Below are 25,851 nucleotides of genomic sequence, written 5' to 3' on the forward strand. Positions count from 1 at the left end.
AGATTTCCCAAATTTCCCAAAATTCCCAAAAGAACTCCCAAAAAATTCCCCAAAAAAATCCCCAAAATGACCCAGAATTCAGGAGAAAAATCCCAAAAATTCCCAAAATTCCCCAAAAGTTACAAAAAGATCCAAAAAACCCAACAAAGCCCCAAAAATTCCCCTCAAAAATCCCAAATTTCCCCCCAAAAATCCCAAAAGAATCCCCAAAAATTCCCCCAAAAATCTCAAAGAATTCCCAAAAATTTAACAAAAAACTCCCTAAAAACACCAAAAAATTCCCCAAAATCCCCCTAAATTCCCAAATTTCCCCCAAAAATTCCCAAATTTCCCCCAAAATTCCCAAATTTTCCCAAAATTCCCCCAAAATTCCCAAAATTTCCCCAAAAATTCTCACAAAAATCCCCAAAATTACCCAGAATTCAAGAGAAAAAATCCCCAAAAATCCCCCCAAAAATATTTCCCAAATAATTCCCAAAAATTCAAAAAAAAATCCCAAAAATTTCTCCAAAAAATCCCCAAAAGAACCAAAAATTCAGCAAAAAAATTCCCAAAATTTCCCTCCGAAAAAATAGAAAAAACCTCCCAAAATTCTTTCCCAAAAATTCCAAAAAAATGAAATAAATTCCAAAAAATCACCCCAAAAAAAATCTCTAAAACCCCCAAAACTTCCCCAAGATTTCCCAAATTTCCCCAAATTCCCAAAAGAACTCCCAAAAAATTCCCCAAAAAAATCCCCAAAATGACCCAGAATTCAGGAGAAAAATCCCCAAAAATTCCCAAAATCCCCAAAAGTTACAAAAAGATCCAAAAACCCAACAAAGCCCCCAAAATTCCCTCAAAAATCCCAAATTTCCCCCAAAATCCCAAAAGAATCCCCAAAAATTCCCCCCAAAAATCTCAAAGAATTCCCAAAAATTTAACAAAAACTCCCTAAAAACACCAAAAAATTCCCCAAAATTCCCCCAAAATTCCCAAATTTCCCCCAAAATTCCCAAAATTCCCAAATTTCCCCCAAAATTCCCGAATTTTCCCAAATTTCCCCCAAAATTCCCAAAATTTCCCCAAAAATTCTCACAAAAATCCCCAAAATTACCCAGAATTCAAGAGAAAAAATCCCCAAAAATCCCCCCAAAAATATTTCCCAAATAATTCCCAAAAATTCAAAAAAAAATCCCCAAAATTTCTCCAAAAAATCCCCAAAAATTCCCAACCATTTCCCCCCAAAAAATCCCAAAAGCATCCACAACAATTCCCATTCCATTCTCCCAAAAATTCCTTCCAAGAATCCCCGAAAATTCCCCAAAAATTAAAAAAAACCTCCTAAAAACACCAAAAAATTCCCCAAAATTCCCCAAATTTCCCCCAAAATTCCCAAATTTCCCCCAAAATTCCCGAATATTCCCAAATTTCCCCAAAATTCCCCAATTTCCCACCTTCCAGCTGCGTCTCCAGGATGTGCAGGCTGCAGTGGAACGCCCTCAGCGCTCGGCGCAGCGCCGTCACGGACCCCGAAATTCCCAAATTTTCGGAAATTCCCGGATTTCCCTGGCTGCCCTCGGCCTCCTGGGCTTCCTCAGGGATTTTTGGGAATTCGGGGAATTCGGGGATTTCGGGGATTTCGGGGATTTCGGGGTTTTCGGCCATGAAGAGGAAAGTGCGGCCGATGGTGGCCCAGGCGCGCTGCTGCTCCACGGCGTCGCTGAGGGAGCGGGCCAGGGCCAGGTGCTGCAGCTGGTGCTGGCAAAATGGGGCAGAAAACGGGGAAATTGGTTAAAATTGGGGAAAATTGGGAATTTTGGGGGAAATTTGGGGAAAAAATTGGGAAAAAAAAGGTTGAAATTTGGTTAAAATTGGGAGCAATTTGCTGCTCTGAGGGGTCCCAGAGACGCCAGGGCAGGGAGAGGGGTTGGAGATGGGGCTGGGAAAATGGGGGAAAAATGGGGGAAATTGGTTAAAAATGGGATGAAAAGGGGGGGAGATGGGGCTGGGGGAAAGAAGGTGGAAAAATGGGGAAAAAAGGGGGAAATTTTGGGAAAAAACTGGGAAAAATTGGGAGCAATGGGGAGCAATTTGCTGCTCTGCTGGGTCACTGAGGGAGTGGGCCAGGGCCAGGTGCTGCAGCTGGTGCTGGGAAAATGGGGCAGAAAATAGGGAAATTGGTTAAAAATGGGGAAAATTGGGAATTTTGGGGGGAAATTTGGGAAAAAATTGGGAAAAAAAAGGGAAAAATTTGGTTGAAATTTGAGGAAATTGGGAGCAATTTGCTGCTCCACGGCGTCGCTGAGGGAGCGGGCAAGGGCCAGGTGCTGCAGCTGGTGCTGGGAAAATGGGGCAGAAAACAGGGAAATTGGTTAAAAATGGGGAAAATTGGGAATTTTGGGGGGAATTTGGGAAAAAAATGGGAAAAATTGGGTCAAAATTGGGGGAAGTTGGGAGCAATTTGCTGCTCTGAGGGGTCCCAGAGACACCAGGGCAGGGGGAGGGGCTGGAGATGGGGCTGGGGGAAAATGGGGGGAAAATGGGGCAAAAAAGTGGGAAATTGGTTAAAAATGGGGGGAAAAGGGGTGGAGATGGGGCTGGGGGAAGAAGGGGGGAAAATGGGGCAAAAAAAGGGGGAAATTTTGGGAAAAATTGGGAAAAAATGGGAAGAAATTGGGAGCAATTTGCTGCTCCACGGCGTCGCTGAGGGAGCGGGCCAGGGCCAGGTGCTGCAGCTGGGGCTCGGAAAATGGGGCAGAAAACAGGGAAATTGGTTAAAAATGGGGAAAATTGGGAATTTTGGGGGGAATTTGGGAAAAAATTGGGAAAAAATTGGGGAAAATTTGGTTAAAATTGAAGAAATTGGGAGCAATTTGCTACTCCACGGCGTCGCTGAGGGAGCGGGCCAGGGCCAGGTGCTGCAGCTGGTGCTGGCAAAATGGGGCAGAAAACAGGGAAATTGGTTAAAAATGGGGAAAATGGGAATTTTGGGGGGAATTTGGGAAAAAATTGGGAAAAAATTGGGGAAAATTTGGTTACAATTGAAGAAATTGGGAGCAATTTGCTGCTCCGGCGTCGCTGAGGGAGCGGGCCAGGGCCAGGTGCTGCAGCTGGTGCTGGCAAAATGGGGCAGAAAACAGGGAAATTGGTTAAAATTGGGGAAAATTGGGAATTTTGGGGGAAATTTGGGAAAAAATTGGGAAAAATTTGGGGAAAATTTGGTTACAATTGAAGAAATTGGGAGCAATTTGCTGCTCCACGGCGTCGCTGAGGGAGCGGGCCAGGGCCAGGTGCTGCAGCTGGGGCTGGGAAAATGGGGCAGAAAACAGGGAAATTGGTTAAAAATGGGGAAAATTGGGAATTTTGGGGGAAATTTGGGAAAAAAAAGGTTGAAATTTGGTTAAAATTGGGAGCAATTTGCTGCTCTGAGGGGTCTCAGAGACGCCAGGGAAGGGAGAGGGGCTGGAGATGGGGCTGGGAAAATGGGGAAAAAATGGGGGAAAAAAGTGGGAAATTGGTTAAAAATTGGGGGAAAAGGGGTGGAGATGGGGCTGGGGGAAGAAGGGGGGAAAATGGGGGAAAAAAGGGGGAAATTTTGGGAAAAAATTGGGAAAAAATGGGAAGAAATTGGGAAGAAATTGGGAGCAATTTGCTGCTCCACGGCGTCACTGAGGGAGCGGGCCAGGGCCAGGTGCTGCAGCTGGGGCTGGGAAAATGGGGCAGAAAACAGGGAAATTGGTTAAAAATGGGGAAACTTGGGAATTTTGGGGGAAATTTGGGAAAAAAATGGGAAAAAAAAGGGAAAAAATTGGGGAAAATTTGGTTAAAATTGGGAGCAATTTGCTGCTCTGAGGGGTCTGAGAGATGCCAGGGCAGGGAGAGGGGCTGGAGATGGGGCTGGGAAAATGGGGGAAAAAAGGGGAAAATTGGTTAAAAATGGGATGAAAAGAGGGGGAGATGGGGCTGGGGGAAAGAAGGGGGAAAATGGGCAAAAAAGGGGGAAATTTTGGGAAAAATGGGGAACAAATGGGAAGAAATTGGGAGCAATGGGGAACAATTTGCTGCTCTGCTGGGTCACTGAGGGAGCGGGCCAGGGCCAGGTGCTGCAGCTGGGGCTGGGAAAATGGGGCAAAAAACAGGGAAATTGGTTAAAATTGGGGAAAATTGGGAATTTTGGGGGGAATTTGGGAAAAAATTGGAAAAAATTGGGTTAAAATTGGGGGAAGTTGGGAGCAATTTGCTGCTCTGAGGGGTCTGAGAGACACCAGGGCAGGGAGAGGGGCTGGAGATGGGGATGGGAAAATGGGGGAAAAATGGGGCAAAAAAGGGGGAAATTGGTTAAATTGGGAAAAATTGGAAAAGTTGGTTAAAATTAGAGAGGATTTGGGGAAAATTTGGGGAACATTTGGGGAAAAATTGGTTAAAATTGAAGAAATTGGGAGCAATTTGCTGCTCTGAGGGGTCCCAGAGACACCAGGGCAGGGAGAGGGGCGGGAGATGGGGCTGGGAAAATGGGGGGAAAATGGGGGAAAAAAGGGGGAAATTGGTTAAAAATGGGATGAAAAGTGGGGGAGATGGAGCTGGGAGAAAGAAGGTGGAAAAATGGGGAAAAAAGGGGAAAATTTTGGGAAAAAATTGGGAAAAATTGGGAGCAATTGGGAGCAATTTGCTGCTCTGCTGGGTCACTGAGGGAGCGGGCCAGGGCCAGGTGCTGCAGCTGGGGCTGGGAAAATGGGGCAGAAAATGGGAAATTGGTTAAAAATGGGGAAAAATGGGAATTTTGGGGAGAATTTGGGAAAAAATTGGGAAAAAAAAGGGAAAAATTTGGTTGAAATTTGAGGAAATTGGGAGCAATTTGCTGCTCCACGGCGTCGCTGAGGGATCGGGCCAGGGCCAGGTGCTGCAGCTGGGGCTGGGAAAATGGGGCAAAAAACAGGGAAATTGGTTAAAATTGGGGAAAATTGGGAATTTTGGGGGGAATTTGGGAAAAAATTGGGAAAAAAATGGCTGAAAATTTGGAGGAATTTGCTGCTTCAAAGGGTGGGAGAGATGCCAGGGCAGGGAGAGGTGCTGGAGATGGGGCTGGGAAAATTGGGGGAAAATAGGGGAAAAATGGGGGAAATTGGTTAAAATTGGGGAAAATTGGGCAAGAAAGGGAAAATTTGGGAGGATTTGGGAAAAAATTGGGAAAAAATTGGGGAAAAATTTGGTTAATATGGGAGCAATTTGCTGCTCTGGGGGTCCCAGAGACATGGGGCAGGGAGAGGGGCTGGAGATGGGGCTGGGAAAATGGGGGAAAATGGGGCAAAAAAGGGGGAAATTGGTTAAAAATGGGATGAAAAGGGGGGGAGATGGGGCTAAGGGGAAGAAGGGGGGAAAATGGGCAAAAAAAAAAGGGGGAAAAAAATTGGGAAAAATGGGAAGAAATTGGGAAGAAATTGGGAGCAATTTGCTGCTCTGCTGGGTCACTGAGGGGGCGGGCCAGGGCCAGGTGCTGCAGCTGGGGCTGGGAAAATGGGGCAGAAAACAGGGAAATTGGTTAAAAATGGGGAAAATTGGGAATTTTGGGGGAAATTTGGGAAAAAAAAGGTTGAAATTTGGTTAAAATTGGGAGCAATTTGCTGCTCTGAGGGGTCTCAGAGACGCCAGGGAAGGGAGAGGGGCTGGAGATGGGGCTGGGAAAATGGGGAAAAAATGGGGGAAAAAAGTGGGAAATTGGTTAAAAATGGGGGGAAAAGGGGTGGAGATGGGGCTAGGGAAGAAAGGGGAAAATGGGGGAAAAAGGGGGAAATTTTGGGAAAAAATTGGGAAAAAATGGGAAGAAATTGGGAAGAAATTGGGAGCAATTTGCTGCTCCACGACGTCACTGAGGGAGGCGGGCCAGGGCCAGGTGCTGCAGCTGGGGCTGGGAAAAATGGGGCAGAAAACAGGAAGTGGTTAAAATGGGGAAACTTGGGAATTTTTTGGGGGAAATTTGGGAAAAAAGTGGGAAAAAATGGGGGAAAAATTGGGGAAATTTATAAATTGGGAGCAATTTGCTGCTCTGAGGGGTCTGAGAGATGCCAGGGCAGGGAGAGGGGGCTGGAGATGGGGCTGGGAAAATGGGGAAAAAGGGGAAAAGTGGTTAAAAATGGGATGAAAGAGGGGAGATGGGGCTGGGGAAAGAAGGGGGAAAATGGGCAAAAAAAGGGGAAATTTTGGGAAAAATGGGAACAAATGGGGAGAAATTGGGAGCAATGGGGAACAATTTGCTGCTCTGCTGGGTCACTGAGGACGGGCCAGGGGCCAGGTGCTGCAGCTGGGGCTGGGGAAAATGGGGCAAAAACAGGGAAATTGGTTAAAATTGGGGAAAATTGGGAATTTTGGGGAAATTTGGGAAAAAATTGGAAAAAATTGGGTTAAAATTGGGGAAGTTGGGAGCAATTTGCTGCTCTGAGGGGTCTAGAGAGACACCAGGGCAGGGGAGGGGGCTGGAGATGGGGATGGGAAAATGGGGGAAAAATGGGGCAAAAAGGAAGTGGTTAAATTGGGAAAAATTGGAAAAAGTTGGTTAAAATTAGAGAGGATTTGGGGAAAAAATTTGGGAACATTTGGGGAAAAATTGGTTAAAATTGAAGAAATTGGGAGCAATTTGCTGCTCTGAGGGGTCCCAGAGACACCAGGGCAGGGAGAGGCGGGAGATGGGGCTGGGAAAATGGGGGAAAATGGGGAAAAAGGGAAGTGGTTAAAATGGGATGAAAAGTGGGGGAGATGGAGCTGGGAGAAAGAAGGTGGAAAAATGGGGAAAAAAGGGGAAAATTTTTGGGAAAAATTGGGAAAAATTGGGAGCAATTGGGAGCAATTTGCTGCTCTGCTGGGTCACTGAGGGAGCGGGCCAGGGCCAGGTGCTGCAGCTGGGGCTGGGAAAATGGGGCAGAAAATGGGGAAATTGGTTAAAAATGGGGAAAAATGGGAATTTTGGGGAGAATTTGGGAAAAAATTGGGAAAAAAAAGGGAAAAATTTGGTTGAAATTTGAGGAAATTGGGAGCAATTTGCTGCTCCACGGCGTCGCTGAGGGATCGGGCCCAGGGGCCAGGTGCTGCAGCTGGGGCTGGGAAAATGGGGCAAAAACAGGGAAATTGGTTAAAATTGGGAAAATTGGGAATTTTGGGGGTATGGGGAGAAAAAATTGGGAAAAAATGGCTGAAAAATTTGGAGGAATTTGCTGCTTCAAAGGGTGGGAGAGATGCCAGGGCAGGGAGAGGTGCTGGAGATGGGGCTGGGAAAATGGGGGGAAAATAGGGGAAAAATGGGGGAAATTGGTTAAAATTGGGGAAAATTGGGCAAGAAAGGGAAAATTTGGGAGGATTTGGGAAAAAATTGGGAAAAAATTGGGAAAAATTTGGTTAATATGGGGAGCAATTTGCTGCTCTGAGGGGTCCCAGAGACGCCAGGGCAGGGAGAGGGGCTGGAGATGGGGCTGGGAAAATGGGGGGAAAATGGGGCAAAAAAGGGGGAAATTGGTAAAAATGGGATGAAAAGAGGGGGAGATGGGGCTAAGGGGAAGAAGGGGGGAAAATGGGCAAAAAAGGGGGAAATTTGGGGAAAAAATTGGGAAAAAATGGGAAGAAATTGGGAAGAAATTGGGAGCAATTTGCTGCTCTGCTGGGTCACTGAGGGAGCGGGCCAGGGCCAGGTGCTGCAGCTGGGGCTGGGAAAATGGGGCAGAAAACGGGGAAATTGGTTAAAAATGGGAAAAATGGGAATTTTGGGAGAATTTGGGAAAAATTGGGAAAAAAAAGGGAAAAATTTGGTTGAAATTTGAGGAAATTGGGAGCAATTTGCTGCTCCACGGCGTCGCTGAGGGATCGGGCCAGGGCCAGGTGCTGCAGCTGGGGCTGGGAAAATGGGGCAAAAAACAGGGAAATTGGTTAAAATTGGGGAAAATTGGGAATTTTGGGGGAAATTTGGGAAAAAATTGGGAAAAAAATGGCTGAAAATTTGGAGGAATTTGCTGCTTCAAAGGGTGGGAGAGATGCCAGGGCAGGGAGAGGTGCTGGAGATGGGGCTGGGAAAATGGGGGGAAAATAGGGGAAAAATGGGGGAAATTGGTTAAAATTGGGGAAAATTGGGCAAGAAAGGGAAAATTTGGGAGGATTTGGGAACAAATTGGGAAAAAATTGGGAAAAATTTGGTTAAAATTGGGAGCAATTTGCTGCTCTGAGGGGTCTGAGAGACACCAGGGCAGGGAGAGGGCTGGAGATGGGGCTGGGAAAATGGGGGAAAAATGGGGCAAAAAAGGGGAAAATTGGATAAAAATGGGATGAAAAGAGGGGGAGATGGGGCTGGGGGAAAGAAGGTGGAAAATGGGGCAAAAAAGGGGGAAATTTGGGGAAAAATGGGGAAGAAATGGGAAGAAATTGGGAGCAATGGGGAACAATTTGCTGCTCTGCTGGGTCACTGAGGGAGCGGGCCAGGGCCAGGTGCTGCAGCTGGGGCTGGGAAAATGGGGCAGAAAACAGGGAAATTGGTTAAAAATGGGGAAAATGGGAATTTTGGGGGGAATTTGGGAAAAAAATTGGGAAAAAAAAGGTTGAAATTTGGTTAAAATTGGGAGCAATTTGCTGCTCTGAGGGTCTGAGAGCCGCCAGGGCAGGGAGAGGGCTGGAGATGGGGCTGGGGGAAAATGGGGGAAAAATGGGGGAAAAAAGTGGGAAATTGGTTAAAAATGGGGGGAAAAGGGGTGGAGATGGGGCTGGGGGAAAGAAGGGGGAGAATGGGGCAAAAAAAGAGGGAAATTTTGGGAAAAAATTGGGAAAAAATTGGGAAGAATTGAGAGCAATTTGCTGCTCTGCTGGGTCACTGAGGGAGCGGGCCAGGGCCAGGTGCTGCAGCTGGGGCTCAGAAAATGGGGCAGAAAATAGGGAAATTGGTTAAAAATGGGGAAAATTGGGAATTTTGGGGGGAATTTGGGAAAAAATTGGGAAAAATTGGGTTAAAATGGGGGAAGTTGGGAGCAATTTGCTTGCTCTGAGGGGTCCCAGACGCCAGGGCAGGGAGAGGGGCTGGAGATGGGGCTGGGAAAATGGGGGAAAAATGGGGCAAAAAAGGGGAAATTGGTTAAATTGGGAAAAATTGGAAAAATTGGTTAAAATTAGAGAGGATTTGGGGAAAATTTGGGGAACATTTGGGAAAAATTGGTTAAAATTGAAGAAATTGGGAGCAATTTGCTGCTCTGAGGGGTCCCAGAGACACCAGGGCAGGGAGAGGGGCTGGAGATGGGGCTGGGGAAAATGGGGGAAAATGGGGCAAAAAAGGGGGAAATTGGGAAAAAATGGTGGAAAAGGGGGGAAGATGGGGCTGCGGGGAAGAAGGTGGAAAAATGGGGGAAAAAAGGGGGAAATTTTGGGAAAAAATTGGGAAAAAATGGGAAGAAATTGGCAGCAATGGGGAGCAATTTGCTGCTCTGCTGGGTCACTGAGGGAGCGGGCCAGGGCCAGGTGCTGCAGCTGGGGCTGGGAAAATGGGGCAGAAAACAGGGAAATTGGTTAAAAATGGGGAAAATTGGGAATTTCGGGGGGAATTTGGGAAAAAATTGGGAAAAAATTGGGGAAAATTTGGTTAAAATTGGGAGCAATTTGCTGCTCTGAGGGGTCTGAGAGACGCCAGGGCAGGGAGAGGGAGTGGAGATGGGGCTGGGAAAATGGGGGGAAAAATGGGGAAAAAGGGGAAATTGGTTAAAATTGGGGAAAATTGGAAAAAAACGGTTAAAATTAAAGAGGATTTGGGGAAAATTTGGGGAAAATTTGGGAAAAAATTTGGTTAAAATTGCAGAAATTGGGAGCAATTTGCTGCTCTGAGGGGTCCCAGAGACACCAGGGCAGGGAGAGGGGCTGGAGATGGGGCTGGGGGAAAATGAGGGAGAAATGGGGGAAAAAAGGGGAAAATTGGATAAAAATGGGGGGAAGAGGCAGGGAGATGGGGCTGGGGGAAAGAAGGTGAAAAAATGGGGAAAAAAAGGGGGAAAATTTGGGAAAAAATTGGAAAAAATTTGGTTAAAATTGGGAGCAATTTGCTGCTCTGAGGGGTCTGAGAGATACCAGGGCAGGGAGAGGGGCTGGAGATGGGGCTGGGAAAATGGGGGAAAAATGGGGGAAAAATGGGGGAAATTGGTTAAAAATGGAATGAAAAGGGGGAGAGATGGGGCTGGGGGGAAGAAGGGGCCAAAAATGTGGAAATTTTGGGAAAAATTGGGAAAAAAATGGGGAAAAATTGGGAAGACATTGGGAGCAATGGGGAGCAATTTGCTGCTCTGCTGGGTCACTGAGGGAGCGGGCCAGGGCCAGGTGCTGCAGCTGGGGCTGGGAAAATGGGGCAGAAAACAGGGAAATTGGTTAAAAATGGGGAAAATGGGAATTTTGGGGGGAATTTGGGAAAAAATGGGAAAAAATTGGGTTAAAATTGGGGGAAGTTGGGAGCAATTTGCTGCTCTGAGGGGTCTGAGAGACACCAGGGCAGGGAGAGGGGCTGGAGATGGGGCTGGGGAAAAGGGGGAAAAATGGGGCAAAAAAGGGGGAAATTGGTTAAATTGGGAAAAATTGGAAAAGTTGGTTAAAATTAGAGAGGATTTGGGGAAAATTTGGGGAACATTTGGGGAAAAATTGGTTGAAATTGAAGAAATTGAGAGCAATTTGCTGCTCTGAGGGGTCCCAGAGACACCAGGGCAGGGAGAGGGGCTGGAGATGGGGCTGGGAAAATGGGGGGAGAAATGGGGGAAAAAGTGGGAAATTGGTTAAAAATGGGGGGAAAAGGGGTGGAGATGGGGCTGGGGGAAGAAGGTGGAAAAATGGGGGAAAAAAGGGGGAAATTTTGGGAAAAAATTGGGAAAAAATGGGAAGAAATTGGCAGCAATGGGGAGCAATTTGCTGCTCTGCTGGGTCACTGAGGGAGCGGGCCAGGGCCAGGTGCTGCAGCTGGGGCTGGGAAAATGGGACAGAAAATAGGGAAATTGGTTAAAATTGGGGAAAATTGGGAATTTTGGGGGAATTTGGGAAAAAATTGGGAAAAAATTGGGAAAAAATTGGTGAAACCAGCCAGGGCTGCCAGAGGTGCTGGAGATGGGGCTGGGGGAAATGGGGAAAAAGGGGAAATTGGTTAAAAATGGGAGAAATGGGAAAAATTGAGATAAATTGGGAGGAATTTGGAAAAAATTTGGGGGAAATAGGGAAAAAATTGGGAAAAAATTGGGAAAAATTTGGTTAAAATGGGGAGAAATGGGGAGCAATTTGCTGCTCTGAGGGGTCCCAGAGACGCCAGGGCAGGGAGAGGGGCTGGAGATGGGGCTGGGAAAATGGGGGAAAATGGGGCAAAAAAGGGGGAAATTGGTTAAAAATGGGATGAAAAGGGAGGCAGGGAGATGGGGCTGGGGGGGAGAAGGGTGAAAATTGGGAAAAAAGGGGGAAATTTTGGGTAAAATTTGGGAAAAAATGGGAAGAAATTGGGAGCAATGGGGAGCAATTTGCTGCTCTGCTGGGTTACTGAGGGAGCGGGCCAGGGCCAGGTGCTGCAGCTGGGGCTGGGAAAATGGGGCAGAAAACAGGGAAATTGGTTAAAAATGGGGAAAATGGGAATTTTGGGGGAAATTTGGAAAAAAATTGGGAAAAAATTGGTTAAAATGGGGAGCCATTTGCTGCTCTGAGGGGTCCCAGAGACGCCAGGGCAGGGAGAGGGGCTGGAGATGGGGCTGGGAAAATGGGGAGAAATGGGGGAAAAATGGGGGAAATTGGTTAAAATTGGGAAAAATTGGGCAAGAAAGGGAAAATTTGGGAGGATTTGGGAAAAAATTGGGAAAAAATTGGGTTAAAATTTGGAGAAATTGGGAGCAATTTGCTGCTCTGAGGGGTCCCAGAGACGCCAGGGGTGGGAGAGGGGCTGGAGATGGGGATGGGAAAATGGGGGAAAATGGGGCAAAAAAGGGGGAAATTGGTTAAAATTGGGAAAAATTGGGCAAGAAAGGGAAAATTTGGGAGGATTTGGGAAAAAATTGGGAAAAAATTGGGTTAAAATTTGGAGAAATTGGGAGCAATTTGCTGCTCTGAGGGGTCCCAGAGACGCCAGGGCAGGGAGGAGGGGCTGGAGATGGGGCTGGGAAAATGGGGTGAAAATGGGGCAAAAAAAAAGGGGAAAATTGGTTAAAAATGGGATGAAAAGAGGGGAAAATGGGGCTAGGGGAAAGAAGGGAGAAAATGGGGGAAAAAAGGGGGAAATTTTGGGAAAAAATTGGGAAAAAATGGGAAGAAATTGGGAAGAAATTGGGAGCAATTTGCTGCTCTGCTGGGTCACTGAGGGAGCGGGCCAGGGCCAGGTGCTGCAGCTGGGGCTCGGAAAATGGGGCAGAAAACAGGGAAATTGGTTAAAAATGGGGAAAATTGGGAATTTTGGGGGGAATTTGGGGAAAAAATTGGGAAAAAATTGGGGAAAATTTGGTTAAAATTGGGAGCAATTTGCTGCTCTGAGGGGTCCCAGAGACGCCAGGGCAGGGAGAGGGGCTGGAGATGGGGATGGGAAAATGGGAGAAAAATGGGGGAAATTGGGAAAAAATTGGGAGAAATTGAGAGAAATTTGGGAGAAATTTGGAGTAATCCAGTAAGAAAATTGGAGAAAATGGGAGGAATTGGGAAAATTTGGTTAAAATCGGGAGAAAATTGAGAGAAAATATGGAAGAATTGGGAAAAATGAGGAAAAAGCAGGAGGGGGTTTGGGATTGGAATTTGGGAATTTTGGGGTTTGAAATTCGGGATATTTGGAGAGGATTGTGGAAATTTGGGATTGGAATTTTGGGAATTTTGGGATTGGAATTTTGGGAATTTTGGGATAAGAATTTTGGGAATTCTGGGATTGGAATTTTGGGAATTTTGGGAATGGATTTTGGGATGTCTATGGTTGGAAATTTTGGAAATTCTGGAAAGGAATCTTGGGCATGTGGGAATGAATTTTGGGATTGGAAATTTGGGGAATTCTGTGAATGGATTTTGGGAATCTCTGAGTGGAATTTTAAGGATTTTGGGAAAGGTATTTTTGGGTTTGATTTGGGGGAATTTTGGGAATTTTGGGATAGGAATTTTGGGAATTTTTGGATTGGAATTTCGGGAATCTGGGATGGGATTCTGGGGGTTCTAAGAATGGATTTTAGGATTCTGGGAGTGGAAATTTGGGGAATTCTGGGAGTGGAATTTGGGATTGGAATTTTGGGAATCGGGGATTGGAATTTTGGGAATTTTGGGATTGGAATTTTGGGAATTCTGGGATTGGAATTTTGGGAATCCGGGATGGGATTCTGGGGGTTCTAAGAATGGATTTTAGGATTCTGGGAGTGGAAATTTGTGGAATTTTGGGAGTGGAATTTGGAATTGGAATTTTGGGAATCGGGGATTGGAATTTTGGGAATCTTGGGATTGGAATTTTGGGAATCTGGGGTTGGAATTTTGGGAATCTGGGATGGGATTCTGGGGGTTCTAAGAATGGATTTTAGGATTCTGGGAGTGAAAATTTGGGGAATTCTGGGAGTGGAATTTGGGATTGGAATTTTGGGAATCGGGGATTGGAATTTTGGGAATTTTGGGATTGGAATTTTGGGAATTTTGGGATTGGAATTTTGGGAATCTGGGATGGGATTCTGGGGGTTCTAAGAATGGATTTTAGGATTCTGGGAGTGGAAATTTGTGGAATTTTGGGAGTGGAATTTGGGATTGGAATTTTGGGAATCGGGGATTGGAATTTTGGGAATTTTGGGATTGGAATTTTGGGAATCTGGGATTGGAATTTTGGGAATTTTTGGATTGGAATTTCAGGAATCTGGGATGGGATTCTGGGGGTTCTAAGAATGGATTTTAGGATTCTGGGAGTGGAAATTTGGGGAATTTTGGGAGTGGAATTTGGAATTGGAATTTTGGCAATCGGGGATTGGAATTTTGGGAATTTTGGGATTGGAATTTTGGGAATCTGGGATTGGAATTTTGGGAATTTTGGATTGGAATTTTGGGAATCTGGGATGGGATTCTGGGGGTTCTAAGAATGGATTTTAGGATTCTGGGAGTGGAAATTTGTGGAATTTTGGGAGTGGAATTTGGAATTGGAATTTTGGGAATCGGGGATTGGAATTTTGGGAATTTTGGGATTGGAATTTTGGGAATCTGGGATTGGAATTTTGGGAATCTGGGATGGGATTCTGGGGGTTCTAAGAATGGATTTTAGGATTCTGGGAGTGGAAATTTGGGGAATGTTGGGATTGGAATTTGGGATTGGAATTTTGGGAATCGGGGATTGGAATTTTGGGAATTTTGGGATTGGAATTTTGGGAATCTGGGATTGGAATTTTGGGAATCTGGGATGGGATTCTGGGGGTTCTAAGAATGGATTTTAGGATTCTGGGAGTGGAAATTTGTGGAATTCTGGGAGTGGAATTTGGGATTGGAATTTTGGGAATTTTGGGATTGGATTTTTGGTGGGGGGTCTAAGAATGGATTTGAGGAATCTGGGAATGGAAATTCGGCTTCCTAAAATTGCAAATCCCCAAATTCCAATCCCAACATTCCCAAAATTCCCGAAATTCCCAAAAATTCCCATTTTCCCCTCACCCTCAGTGCCTGTGGGAAGCTCTGGAGCTCAGGGCCAGGCGCTCCTGATTTTCCCATTTTCCCGATTTCCACCCCCAAATTCCCTGCCAACATTCCCAGGGGATTTTGGGAATTCTGGGAATGGATTCGGTCATTTGGGATTGGAATTTGGGGAACTTGGCATTGGATTTTGGTATTTCCAGGGTCGATTTTGGGAATCTGGGATTGGATTTTGGGAATGTGAGATGGGATTTTTGGGAATTTGGGAATTCTGGGATTGGAATTTGGGAATTTGGGAAGGGATTTGGGGGGGTTTGATTGGATTTTGGGGAATGTGGGGATTGGAATTTTGGGAATTTAGATTGGTTTGGGGAATCTGGAGTTTGATTTGGGGAATTCTGGGATTGGATTTGGGGAATCTGGGATTGGAATTTTGGGAATTTGGGATTGGATTTCGAGAAGCAGAATGGAAATTTGGGGAATTCTGGGATTGGATTTTGGGAATTTGGGATGGGATTTTAGGAAATTGAGAATGGAAATTTGGGGAATTCTGGGATTGGATTTTGGGAATTTGGGATGGGATTTTAGGAAATTGAGAATGGAAATTTGGGGAATTCTGGGATTGGATTTTGGGAATTCTGGGATGGGATTTTAGGAAATTAAGAATGGAAATTTGGGGAATTCTGGGATTGGATTTTGGGAATTTCAGGGTTGGATTTGGGAATCTGGGATTAGAAATTTAGGGAATTGTAGGAGTGGAATTTTGGGAATTGTGGGAGTGCAATTTGTGGAATTCGGGATTGGATTTGGGGAATTCTGAGAATGGATTTTGGGAATTCTGGGATTGGATTTTGGGAATTTCAGGGTTGGATTTGGGAATCTGGGATTAGAAATTTAGGGAATTGTAGGAGTGGAATTTTGGGAATTGTGGGAGTGGAATTTGGAGAATTTGGGAGTGGATTTTGGGAATTGGGGGAGTGGAATTTGTGGGATTCGGGATTGGATTTGGGGAATTCTAAGAATGGATTTTGGGAATTCTGGGATTGGATTTTGAGAATTTGAGAGCAGGTTTTGGGAATTCTGGGATTGGAATTCTGGGAATCTGGGGTTGGAATTTGGGAATGTGGAATTGGATTTTGGGGGGGGGTTTGATTGGGTTCTGGGATGGGGTTTTAGAACTCCAGGAATGGAAATTTGGCTTCCCAACATTCCAATTTCCTAAAATTCCACTCCCACTTCCCAAAAACCATACCCCAACATTCCCAGAATTCCCGGAATTCCCGGTTCCCCTCACCTGCAGTGCCTGAGGGAAGCGGTGCAGCTCGGCCAGGCGCTCCCCGACCTTGCGGTGAGCGACGGCGCAGCCCAGGGCGTCCCCGGAGCCCTGCAGCAGCTGCAGCTCCAACCGGTGCTGGGCCAGCGCCTCCTCGAACCGGCCTGGAATTACAGACGTGATCCCATAAATCCTGATCCCATAAATCCCATAAACCCATAACCCTGATCCCATAAATCCTGATCCCATTGATCCCATAACCCTGATCCCATATAAACCCGGAGCCCTGCAGGAGCTGCAGCTCACCAGCTGGCCGGTGCTGGGCCAGCGCCTCCTCGAACCGGCCTGGAATGGGAATGATCCCATAAATCCTGATCCCATTGATCCCATAGATCCCATAACCCTGATCCCATAAATCCTGATCCCATTGATCCCATAGATCCCATAACCCTGATCCCATATAAACCCTGAGCCCTGCAGCAGCTGCAGCTCCAACCGGTGCTGGGCCAGCGCCTCCTCGAACCGGCCTGGAAATGGGAATGATCCCATAAATCCTGATCCCATTGATCCCATAAACCCATAACCCTGATCCCATAAATCCTGATCCCATTGATCCCATAGATCCCATACCCCTGATCCCATAACCCTGATCCCATAAATCCTGATCTCATAAATCCTGATCCCGTAAATCCCATAATCCTGATCCCATAAATCCCATAACCCTGATCCCACTGATCCCATAAATCCCATAATCCTGATCCCATAAATCCCATAACCCTGATCCCACTGATCCCATAAATCCCATAATCCTGATCCCATAAATCCCATAACCCTGATCCCATAACCCTGAGCCCTGCAGCAGCTGCAGCTCCAACCGGTGCTGGGCCAGCGCCTCCTCGAACCGGCCTGGAAATGGGAACGATCCCATAAATCCTGATCCCATTGATCCATAACCCTGATCCCATAAATCCCATAAATGCCATAACCCTGATCCCATAAATCCCATAACTCTGATCCCATATAAACCCTGAGCCCTGCAGGAGCTGCAGCTCCAACCGGTGCTGGGCCAGGGACTCCTCAAACCGGCCTGGAATTACAGACATGGTCCCATAAATCCTGATCCCATTGATCCCATAAACCCTGATCCCATAAATCCCATAAATGCCATAACCCTGATCCCATAAATCATGATCCCATAACCCTGATCCCATAAATCCTGAGCCCATAACCCTGAGCCCATAACCCTGATCCCATAAATCCCATAAATCCTGATCCCATAAATCCCATAAATCCTGATCCCATATATCCCATAAATCCTGATCCCATAAATCCCATAACCCTGATCCCATAAATCCATGAATCCCATAAATGCCATAACCCTGATCCCATAAATCCCATAAATCCTGATCCCATAAATCCCATAAATCCTGATCCCATAAATCCCATAACCCTGATCCCATAAATCCTGATCCCATAAACCCTGATCCCATAAATCCCATAAATCCTGATCCCATAACCCTGATCCCATAAATCCATAAATCCCATAAATCCCATAAACCCTGATCCCATATAAACCCTGAGCCCTGCAGCAGCTGCAGCTCCAACCGGTGCTGGGCCAGCGCCTCCTCGAACCGGCCTGGAATTGGGAATGATCCCATAAATCCTGATCCCATTGATCCCATTGATCCCATAACCCTGATCCCATAAATCCTGATCCCATAACCCTGATCCCATAAATCCTGATCTCATAAATCCTGATCCCGTAAATCCCATAAATCCGGATCCCATAAATCCCATAACCCTGATCCCACTGATCCCATAAATCCCATGAACCCTGATCCCATAAATCCCATGAACCCTGATCCCACTGATCCCATAAATCCCATAATCCTGATCCCATAAATCCCATAACCCTGATCCCATAACCCTGAGCCCTGCAGCAGCTGCAGCTCCAACCGGTGCTGGGCCAGCGCCTCCTCGAACCGGCCTGGAATGGGAATGATCCCATAAATCCTGATCCCATTGATCCCATAGATCCCATAACCCTGATCCCATAAATCCTGATCCCATTGATCCATAACCCTGATCCCATAAATCCCATAAATGCCATAACCCTGATCCCATAAATCCCATAACTCTGATCCCATATAAACCCTGAGCCCTGCAGGAGCTGCAGCTCCAACCGGTGCTGGGCCAGGGACTCCTCAAACGGGCCTGGAATTACAGACATGATCCCATAAGTCCTGATCCCATTGATCCATAACCCTGATCCCATAAATCCCATAAATGCCATAACCCTGATCCCATAAATCCCACAAATCCCATAACCCTGATCCCATAAATCCTGATCCCATAACCCTGATCCCATAAACCTGATCCCATAACCCTGAGCCCATAAATCCCATAAATCCTGATCCCATAAATCCCATAAATCCTGATCCCATAAATCCCATAAATCCATGAATCCCATAAATGCCATAACCCTGATCCCATAAATCCCATAAATCCTGATCCCATAAATCCCATAAATCCCATAACCCTGATCCCATAAATCCTGATCCCATAAATCCCATAAATCCTGATCCCATAAATCCCATAACCCTGATCCCATATAAACCCTGAGCCCTGCAGCAGCTGCAGCTCCGCCCGGTGCTGGGCCAGCGCCTCCTGGAACCGGCCTGGAATTGGGAATTCCAGACCCTCATCCCATAATTCCAGACCCTGATCCCAAAAATCCCAATCGTGATCCCCAAATTCCATTCCCAGAATTCCCAAAATCCATTCCCAGAATTCCCAAAATCCATTCCCAGAACTCCCAAATTCCAATCTCAGATCCCATAATCCGCTCCTAGAAATCCCAAAATCCCAATCCCAGACTCCCAAATCCCACCGCAGATCCCAAAATTCCAATAGCAGATCTCCAAATCCCAATCCGAATTTCCCGAATTCCAACCCCAGACTGCAAAATCCTCTCCCACATTCCCAAAATTCCAATCCCACATCCCAAAATTCCAATCCCACATCCCAAAATTCCAATCCCACATCCCAAAATCCACTCCCAGAATTCCCAAATTCCAACTCCCAATTGCCAAAAATCCAATCCCAGATCCCAAAAATCCAAACCTGGATCCCAGTTTCCCATTCCCAGTTTCCCAGTTGGAAATCCCCGCCCATTCCCAGTTTCCATTCCCAGTTTCCCAGTTGGGAATTCCCATTTTTCCCGGAATTCTGTCTCACCATGAGCAGTCAGGATCTCTCCATTCCCATTCCCAGTTTCCCATTCCAGTTTCCCAGTCCCATTCCCAGTTTCCCATTCCCACTTTTCCCAGTTTGAATTCCCATTCCCCATTCCCCATTCCCAGTTCCCCAATTTCTCATTCCCAGTTTCCCAGCCCCATTCCCAGTTCCCCAATTTCTCATTCCCAGTTTCCCCAGTTCAGAATTCCCATTTTTCCCTGGAATACGCACCATGAGCAGCCAGGATCTCCCCATTCCCATTCCCAGTTTCCCCAGTTGGGAATTCCCATTTTTCCCTAGAATTCTCACCCTGAGCAGCCAGGATCTCCCCATTCCCATTCCCAGTTCCATTTCCAGTTTCCCAGTTTGAATTCCCAATTTCTCAGTTCACATTCCTAATTTCACAGTTTGAATTCCCAGATTCCCACTTCAGAATTCCCAGTTTTCCCAGTCTCATTTCCAGTTTCCCATTCCCCATTCCCCATTCCCACTTTTCCCAGTTTGAATTCCCAGTTTCCCAGCCCCATTCCCAGTTCCCCAATTTCTCATTCCCAGTTTCCCCAGTTGGGAATTCCCATTTTTCCCTGGAATTCCCTCTCACCCTGAGCAGCCAGGATCTCCCCAGCCCCATTCCCAGTTTCCCATTCCCATTCCCAGTTTCCCCAGTTCAGAATTCCCATTTTTCCCTGGAATTCCCACCATAAGCAGCCAGGATCTCCCCATTCCCATTCCCAGTTTCCCAGTTCAGAATTCCCATTTTTCCCTGGAATTCCCTCTCACCACGAGCAGCCAGGATCTCTCCATTCCCATTCCCAGTTTCCCCGGCTGGGAATTCCCATTTTTCCCTGGAATTCTCTCTCACCACGAGCAGCCAGGATCTCCCCAGCCCCATTCCAGTTTCCCAGTCCCATTCCCCATTCCCACTTTCCCCAGTTTGAACTCCCAGTTTCCCAGTCCATTCCCAGTTCCCATTCCCAGTTTCCCAGTTCAGAATTCCCATTTTTCCCTGGAATTCTCTCTCCCCATGAGCAGCCAGGATCTCCCCATTCCCATTCCCAATTTCCCAGTTCAGAATTCCCATTTTTCCCTGGAATTCCCTCTCACCATGAGCAGCCAGGATCTCTCCATTCCCAGTTCCCATTCCCAGTTTCCCATTCCCATTCCCAGTTTCCCCAGTTGGGAATTCCCATTTTTCCCTGGAATTCCCTCTCACCATGAGCAGCCAGGATCTCCCCATTCCCATTCCCAGTTTCCCCAGTTGGGAATTCCCATTTTTCCCTGGAATTCCCACCATAAGCAGCCAGGATCTCTCCATTCCCATTCCCAGTTTCCCATTCCCATTCCCAGTTTCCCCAGTTGGGAATTCCCATTTTTCCCTGGAATTCCCTCTCACCATGAGCAGCCAGGATCTCCCCAGCCCCATTCCCAGTTCCATTTCCAGTTTCCCAGTCCCATTCCCCATTCCCCATTCCCAATTTCCCAGTTTGAATTCCCAGTTTCCCATTCCCAGCCCCATTCCCAGTTTCCCATTCCAGTTTCCCAGTTGGGAATTCCCATTTTTCCCAGGAATTCCCTCTCACCACGAGCAGCCAGGATCTCCCCAGCCCCATTTCCAGTTTCCCATTCCCATTCCCAGTTTCCCATTCCAGTTTCCCATTCCCATTCCCTATTCCCACTTTTCCCAGTTTGAATTCCCAATTTCCCAGCCCCATTCCCATTCCCATTCCCAATTTCCCTGTTCAGAATTCCCATTTTTCCCTGGAATTCCCTCTCACCATGAGCAGCCAGGATCTCTCCATTCCCAGTTCCCATTCCCAGTTTCCCATTCCCATTCCCAGTTTCCCCAGTTCAGAATTCCCATTTTTCCCTGGAATTCTCACCATGAGCAGCCAGGATCTCCCCATTCCCATTCCCAGTTTCCCAGTTCAGAATTCCCATTTTTCCCTGGAATTCTGACCACGAGCAGCCAGGATCTCTCCATTCCCATTCCCAGTTTCCCCAGTTGGGAATTCCCATTTTTCCCTGGAATTCCCTCTCACCATGAGCAGCCAGGATCTCCCCCAGGCGGTTGCAGGCCGCCGCCTCCTCGGCCGCGTTCCCGACTCGCCGCGACTTCTCCTTGGATTTCTCCAGCTCTGCCGGCAAAAAAATTCCCAAAAAAAAATTAAATTTGGGGAAAAAAAAAATGGGAATCCGGGCTGGGATTGGGTTTTCCCCAAGGGGATTTTTGGGATGAAGGATTTACGGAGGGTTTGGGGAAGTTTTTTAAGGGGGTTTTTAGGGAAATGTCACTAAAAAAATAAGGGAATTTTCAAAGAAAATTCTCACAAAAAAAAAAATCCCGCAAAAAAATCCAGGGAATTCCCATTAAAAACTAGGGAATTTCCACAAGGATCTAAGAAATTAAAAAAGAAAAAAAAAATTCCCCCCAAAAATCCAAGAAATTCCCAGAAAAATCCGGGGCGTTCTTAAAAAAAAAATCCAGGAAATTCTCAAAATTCCAGGAACGTAAAAAAAAAATTCAGGGAATTCCCAGAAAAATTAAAAGAATTCCTAAAAAAAAAAAAGAAAATCAAAGAAATTCCCACAAAAATCCAAGAAATTCCATTAAAAAATTCAAAAAATATCCAACAAATTTTTTAAAAATCCAGAAAATTCCCAAAAGGATCCAGGGAATTTCCACAAAAATCCAAGAAATTCCCATAAAAATTGAGAAAATTCCCCCAAATTCCAGGCAAAAAAATTCAGAAAATTCCCTCCAAGAAATCCTAGAAATTCCCAGAAAAAACTGAAAGAATTCCTTAAAAAAATCAAAGAGTTTCCCACAAAAATCCAGAAAATTTCCACAAGAATCTAAGAAATTTTTTTTAAAAAATCAAGAAAATTCCCACAAAAATCCAGGACATTAAAAAAAAATTCCAGAAAATTTCCCACAAAAATCCAAGAAATTCCCACAAAAATCCAAGGAATTCCTAAAATAAGCAAAGAAATTCCCATAAAAATCCAGGAAATTCTCACCAAGATCCAGGGAATTCCCAAAAATTCAAGAAATTCCAAAAAAAAAGCAGAAAATTCTCCCCCAAGAAATTCCCACAAAAATTAAATGAATTCCTAAAAAAAAAAAAAATCAAAGAAATTCCCATAAAATCCAGAGGAAATCCCCACAAAATCCAGACAATTCCTCCAAAAAATCCAGCAAATTACCTCAAAAAAAAATACAAGGAATTCCCACAAAAATCCAGGGAATTAAAAAAAAAAAATTCAGGAAATTTCCAAACCGTCCAGGGAATTCCCAAAAAAAATCCCTGTGAGGGGTTTGAGGGATTAAAAAGCCCCAAAATAAAAATTTAAACAATCATGAGTGGATTTTGAGTTTCTGTGAGGGGTTTGTGTGGTTGAAAAGCCCCAAAATAAAAATTAAAAATATTCACGAGGGGAATTGAGCTCCTGTGAGGGGTTTGAGGGATTGAAAAGCCCAAAATAAAAATTTAAACACTTGTGAGGGAATTGAGCTCCTATGAGGGGTTTGAGCGGTTAAAAAGCCCAAAATAAAAATTTAAACACTCGTGAGGGAATTTCAACTCCTGTGAGGGGTTTGAGGGGTTAAAAAGCCCCAAAATAAAAATTTAAACACTTGTGAGTGGATTTTGAGTTTCTGTGAGGGGTTTGAGGGGTTAAAAAGCCCAAAATAAAAATTAAAACACTCGTGAGGGAATTTCAGCTCCTGTGAGGGGTTTGAGGTCTTAAAAAGCCCCAAAATAAAAATTAAAAATATTCATGAGGGGAATTGAGCTCATTTGAGGGGTTTGAGGAATCAAAAAGCCCCAAAATAAAAATTAAAAACATTCGTGAGGGGAATTGAGCTCCTGTGAGGGGTTTGAGGTATTAAAAAGCCCCAAAATAAAAATTAAAAATATTCATGAGGGGAATTGAGCTCATTTGAGGGGTTTGAGGAATCAAAAAGCCCCAAAATAAAAATTAAAAACATTCGTGAGGGGAATTGAGCTCCTTTGAGGGGTTTGAGGGATCAAAAAGCCCCAAAATAAAAATTAAAACATTCATGAGGGGAATTCAGCTCCTCTGAGGGGTTTGTGGGGCTGAAAAGCCCCAAAATAAAAATTTAAACACTCGTGAGGGGAATTCAGCACCTGTGAGGTGTTTGAGGTATTAAAAAGCCCCAAAATAAAAATTAAAAACATTCGTGAGGGGAATTAGGCTCCTGTGAGGGGTTAGAGGAATCAAAAAGCCCCAAAATAAAAATTTAAACAATCATGAGTGGATTTCAGCTCCTGTGAGGGGTTTGAGGGATTAAAAAGCCCCAAAATAAAAACTTAAACACTCGTGACAGGATTTGGAGCTTCTGTGAGGGGTTTGAGGGATTAAAAAGTCCCAAAATAAAAAACTGAAAAGTCATGAGGGGATTTTAGCCCCTCTGAGGGGTTTGAGGGGTTGAAAAGCCCAAAATAAAAATTTAAACAATCATGAGGGGATTTCAGCCCCTCTGAGGGGTTTGAGGAATTGAAAAGCCCAAAATAAAAATGTAAATATTCGTGAGGGGAATTCAGCACCTGTGAGGTATTTAAGGGATCAAAAAGCCACAAAATAAAAATTTAAACACTTGTGACAGGATTTGGAGCTCCTGTGAGGGCTTTGAGGGGCTGAAAAGCCTCAAAATTAAAATTTAAACACTCGTGAGTGGATTTTGAGCTTCTGTGAGGGGTTTGTGTGGTTGAAAGGCCACAAAATAAAAATTTAAACACTCGTGAGGGGATTTTGAGTTTCTGTGAGGGGTTTGAGGGATCAAAAAGCCCCAAAATAAAAATTAAAACACTCGTGAGGGAATTTCAGCTCCTTTGAGGGGTTTGAGGTATTAAAAAGTCCCAAAATAAAAATTTAAACAATCATGAGTGGATTTCAGCTCCTGTGAGGGGTTTGAGAGATTGAAAAGCCCCAAAATAAAAATTTAAACACTTGTGAGGGGATTTGGAGCACCTGGGAGGGGTGTGAGGGGTTGAAAAGCCCCAAAATAAAAATTTAAATACTCGTGAGGGGATTTCAGCTCCTGTGAGGGGTTTGAGGGGTTGAAAAGCCCAAAATAAAAATTAAAACATTCGTGAGGGGAATTGAATTCCTGTGAGGGGTTTGAGGGGTTGAAAAGCCCAAAATAAAAATTCAAACAATCATGAGGGGATTTCAGCTCTTGTGAGGGGTTTGAGGAATTGGAAAGCCCCAAAATAAAAATTTAAACACTCGTGAGGGGATTTGGAGCACCTGGGAGGGGTTTAAGGTATTAAAAAGCCCCAAAATAAAAATTTAAACACTCGTGAAGGGATTTTAGCCCCCGTGAGGGGTTTGAGGTATTAAAAAGTCCCAAAATAAAAATTTAAACACTCGTGAGGGCATTTTGAGTTTCTGTGAGGGATTTGTGTGGTTGAAAAGCCCCAAAATAAAAATTGAAAAATCATGAGGGGATTTTAGCCCCTGTGAGGGGTTTGAGGTATTAAAAAGCCCCGAAATAAAAATGTAAACACTCGTGAGTGGATTTCGAGTTTCTGTGAGGGGTTTGAGGAATCAAAAAGCCCCAAAATAAAAATGTAAACACTCGTGAGTGGATTTTGAGTTTCTGTGAGGGGTTTGAGGGGTTAAAAAGCCCCCGGGTTAAGAGTTTAACCCCGTGAGGGGAATTGGAGCTCCTGGGAGGGCTTTGACGGATTGAAAAGTCACAAAATAAAAATTTTAACACCCGTGAGGGGGTTTGGAGCTCCTGCGAGGGGCTTGAGGGATTAATGAGCTCCAAGGGTGAAGATTTGAACCCTCGTGAGGGGAATTTAAGTGCTAGGAGGGGTTTAGAAGGTTTGATAAGCCCCGGGGTGAAGATTTAAACCCACGTGAGGGGATTTGGAGCTCCTGTGAGGGGTTTGAAGGTTTGAAAAGCCCCCGGGTGAAGATTTTAACCCCCATCAGGGGAACTGAAGCTCATGGCCGCCTGAGGGGAGCCAATCCTGAGGGGACCGCGGGGCCGCCTGAGGAGGCTCCGGCTCGGGAGTCACTTCTGGAGCCCTGAGGGTGCCCGTGCCCCCTTCCAGCCCTCCTCCGAGCCCTTCCGGCGCCATTTAAACCGCGTTCAGCGCCATTAAAGCCCCGACTCACGGCGAATCTCCCGCGCCGCCTCAGCGCTCAGCTCGCCCGCCATTCCCCCGCTCCGTGAGACCACGCCTCCCTCGCGCTCTGATTGGCTGAGCGCCGCCGTTTTGACCAATCAACGCCCGGCAAGGCGAAAACAAACGCTCCTATTGGTCAATAGAGGCGAAGTCCCGCCCCTTTGGTGAGGCGGGAAAAGGCGCTTCCGCCCGGCCCTCAGCGGCGGCTTGGGGAGTCACCCAGTTTGCTCCCAGTAAATCCCAGTAAATCCCAGTTTATTCCCAGTAAATCCCAGTAATTCCCAGTAACTCCCTGTAAATTCCAGTAACTCCCAGTAACTCACAGCACTCCCAGTTCAGTCCCAGTAACTCCCAGTAAATCCCAGTACCTCCTGGTTTACTCCCAGTACCTCCCAGTTATTCCCAGTAAATCCCAGTTTGCTCCCAATAATTCCCAGTATCCTCAGTAACCCCATCCCAGTAACTCTCAGTTCACGCCCAGTATCCCCAGTGCTCCCAGTATCCCCATCCAGGTGACTCCCAGTCACTCCCAGTCACTCCCAGTTCACTCCCAGTCACTCCCAGTTCACTCCCAGTTCATTCCCAGTCATTCCCAGTTCACTC

At 45.8% G+C, this 25,851-nt stretch overlaps 1 protein-coding gene across 1 annotated transcript; it reads right to left on the reverse strand.

The window, feature by feature from the left end:
- Window positions 1-1,436: 1,436 nt before the first annotated feature.
- On the reverse strand, window positions 1,437-25,297 carry LOC115915963 (tonsoku-like protein; the record flags this gene model as incomplete). The annotated part of the gene is made up of 4 exons (XM_030969661.1): window positions 25,238-25,297; window positions 21,127-21,222; window positions 15,872-16,014; window positions 1,437-1,740 (listed from the first exon to the last, which is right to left on the reverse strand). Coding segments are annotated over exons 1-4 (586 nt in total), but the record flags the coding sequence as incomplete, so codon positions are not given.
- Between the last annotated feature and the right edge of the window lie 554 nt (window positions 25,298-25,851).

This window comes from Camarhynchus parvulus, unplaced genomic scaffold (assembly GCF_901933205.1).
Source record: "Camarhynchus parvulus unplaced genomic scaffold, STF_HiC, whole genome shotgun sequence".
Taxonomy (NCBI): domain Eukaryota; kingdom Metazoa; phylum Chordata; class Aves; order Passeriformes; family Thraupidae; genus Camarhynchus; species Camarhynchus parvulus.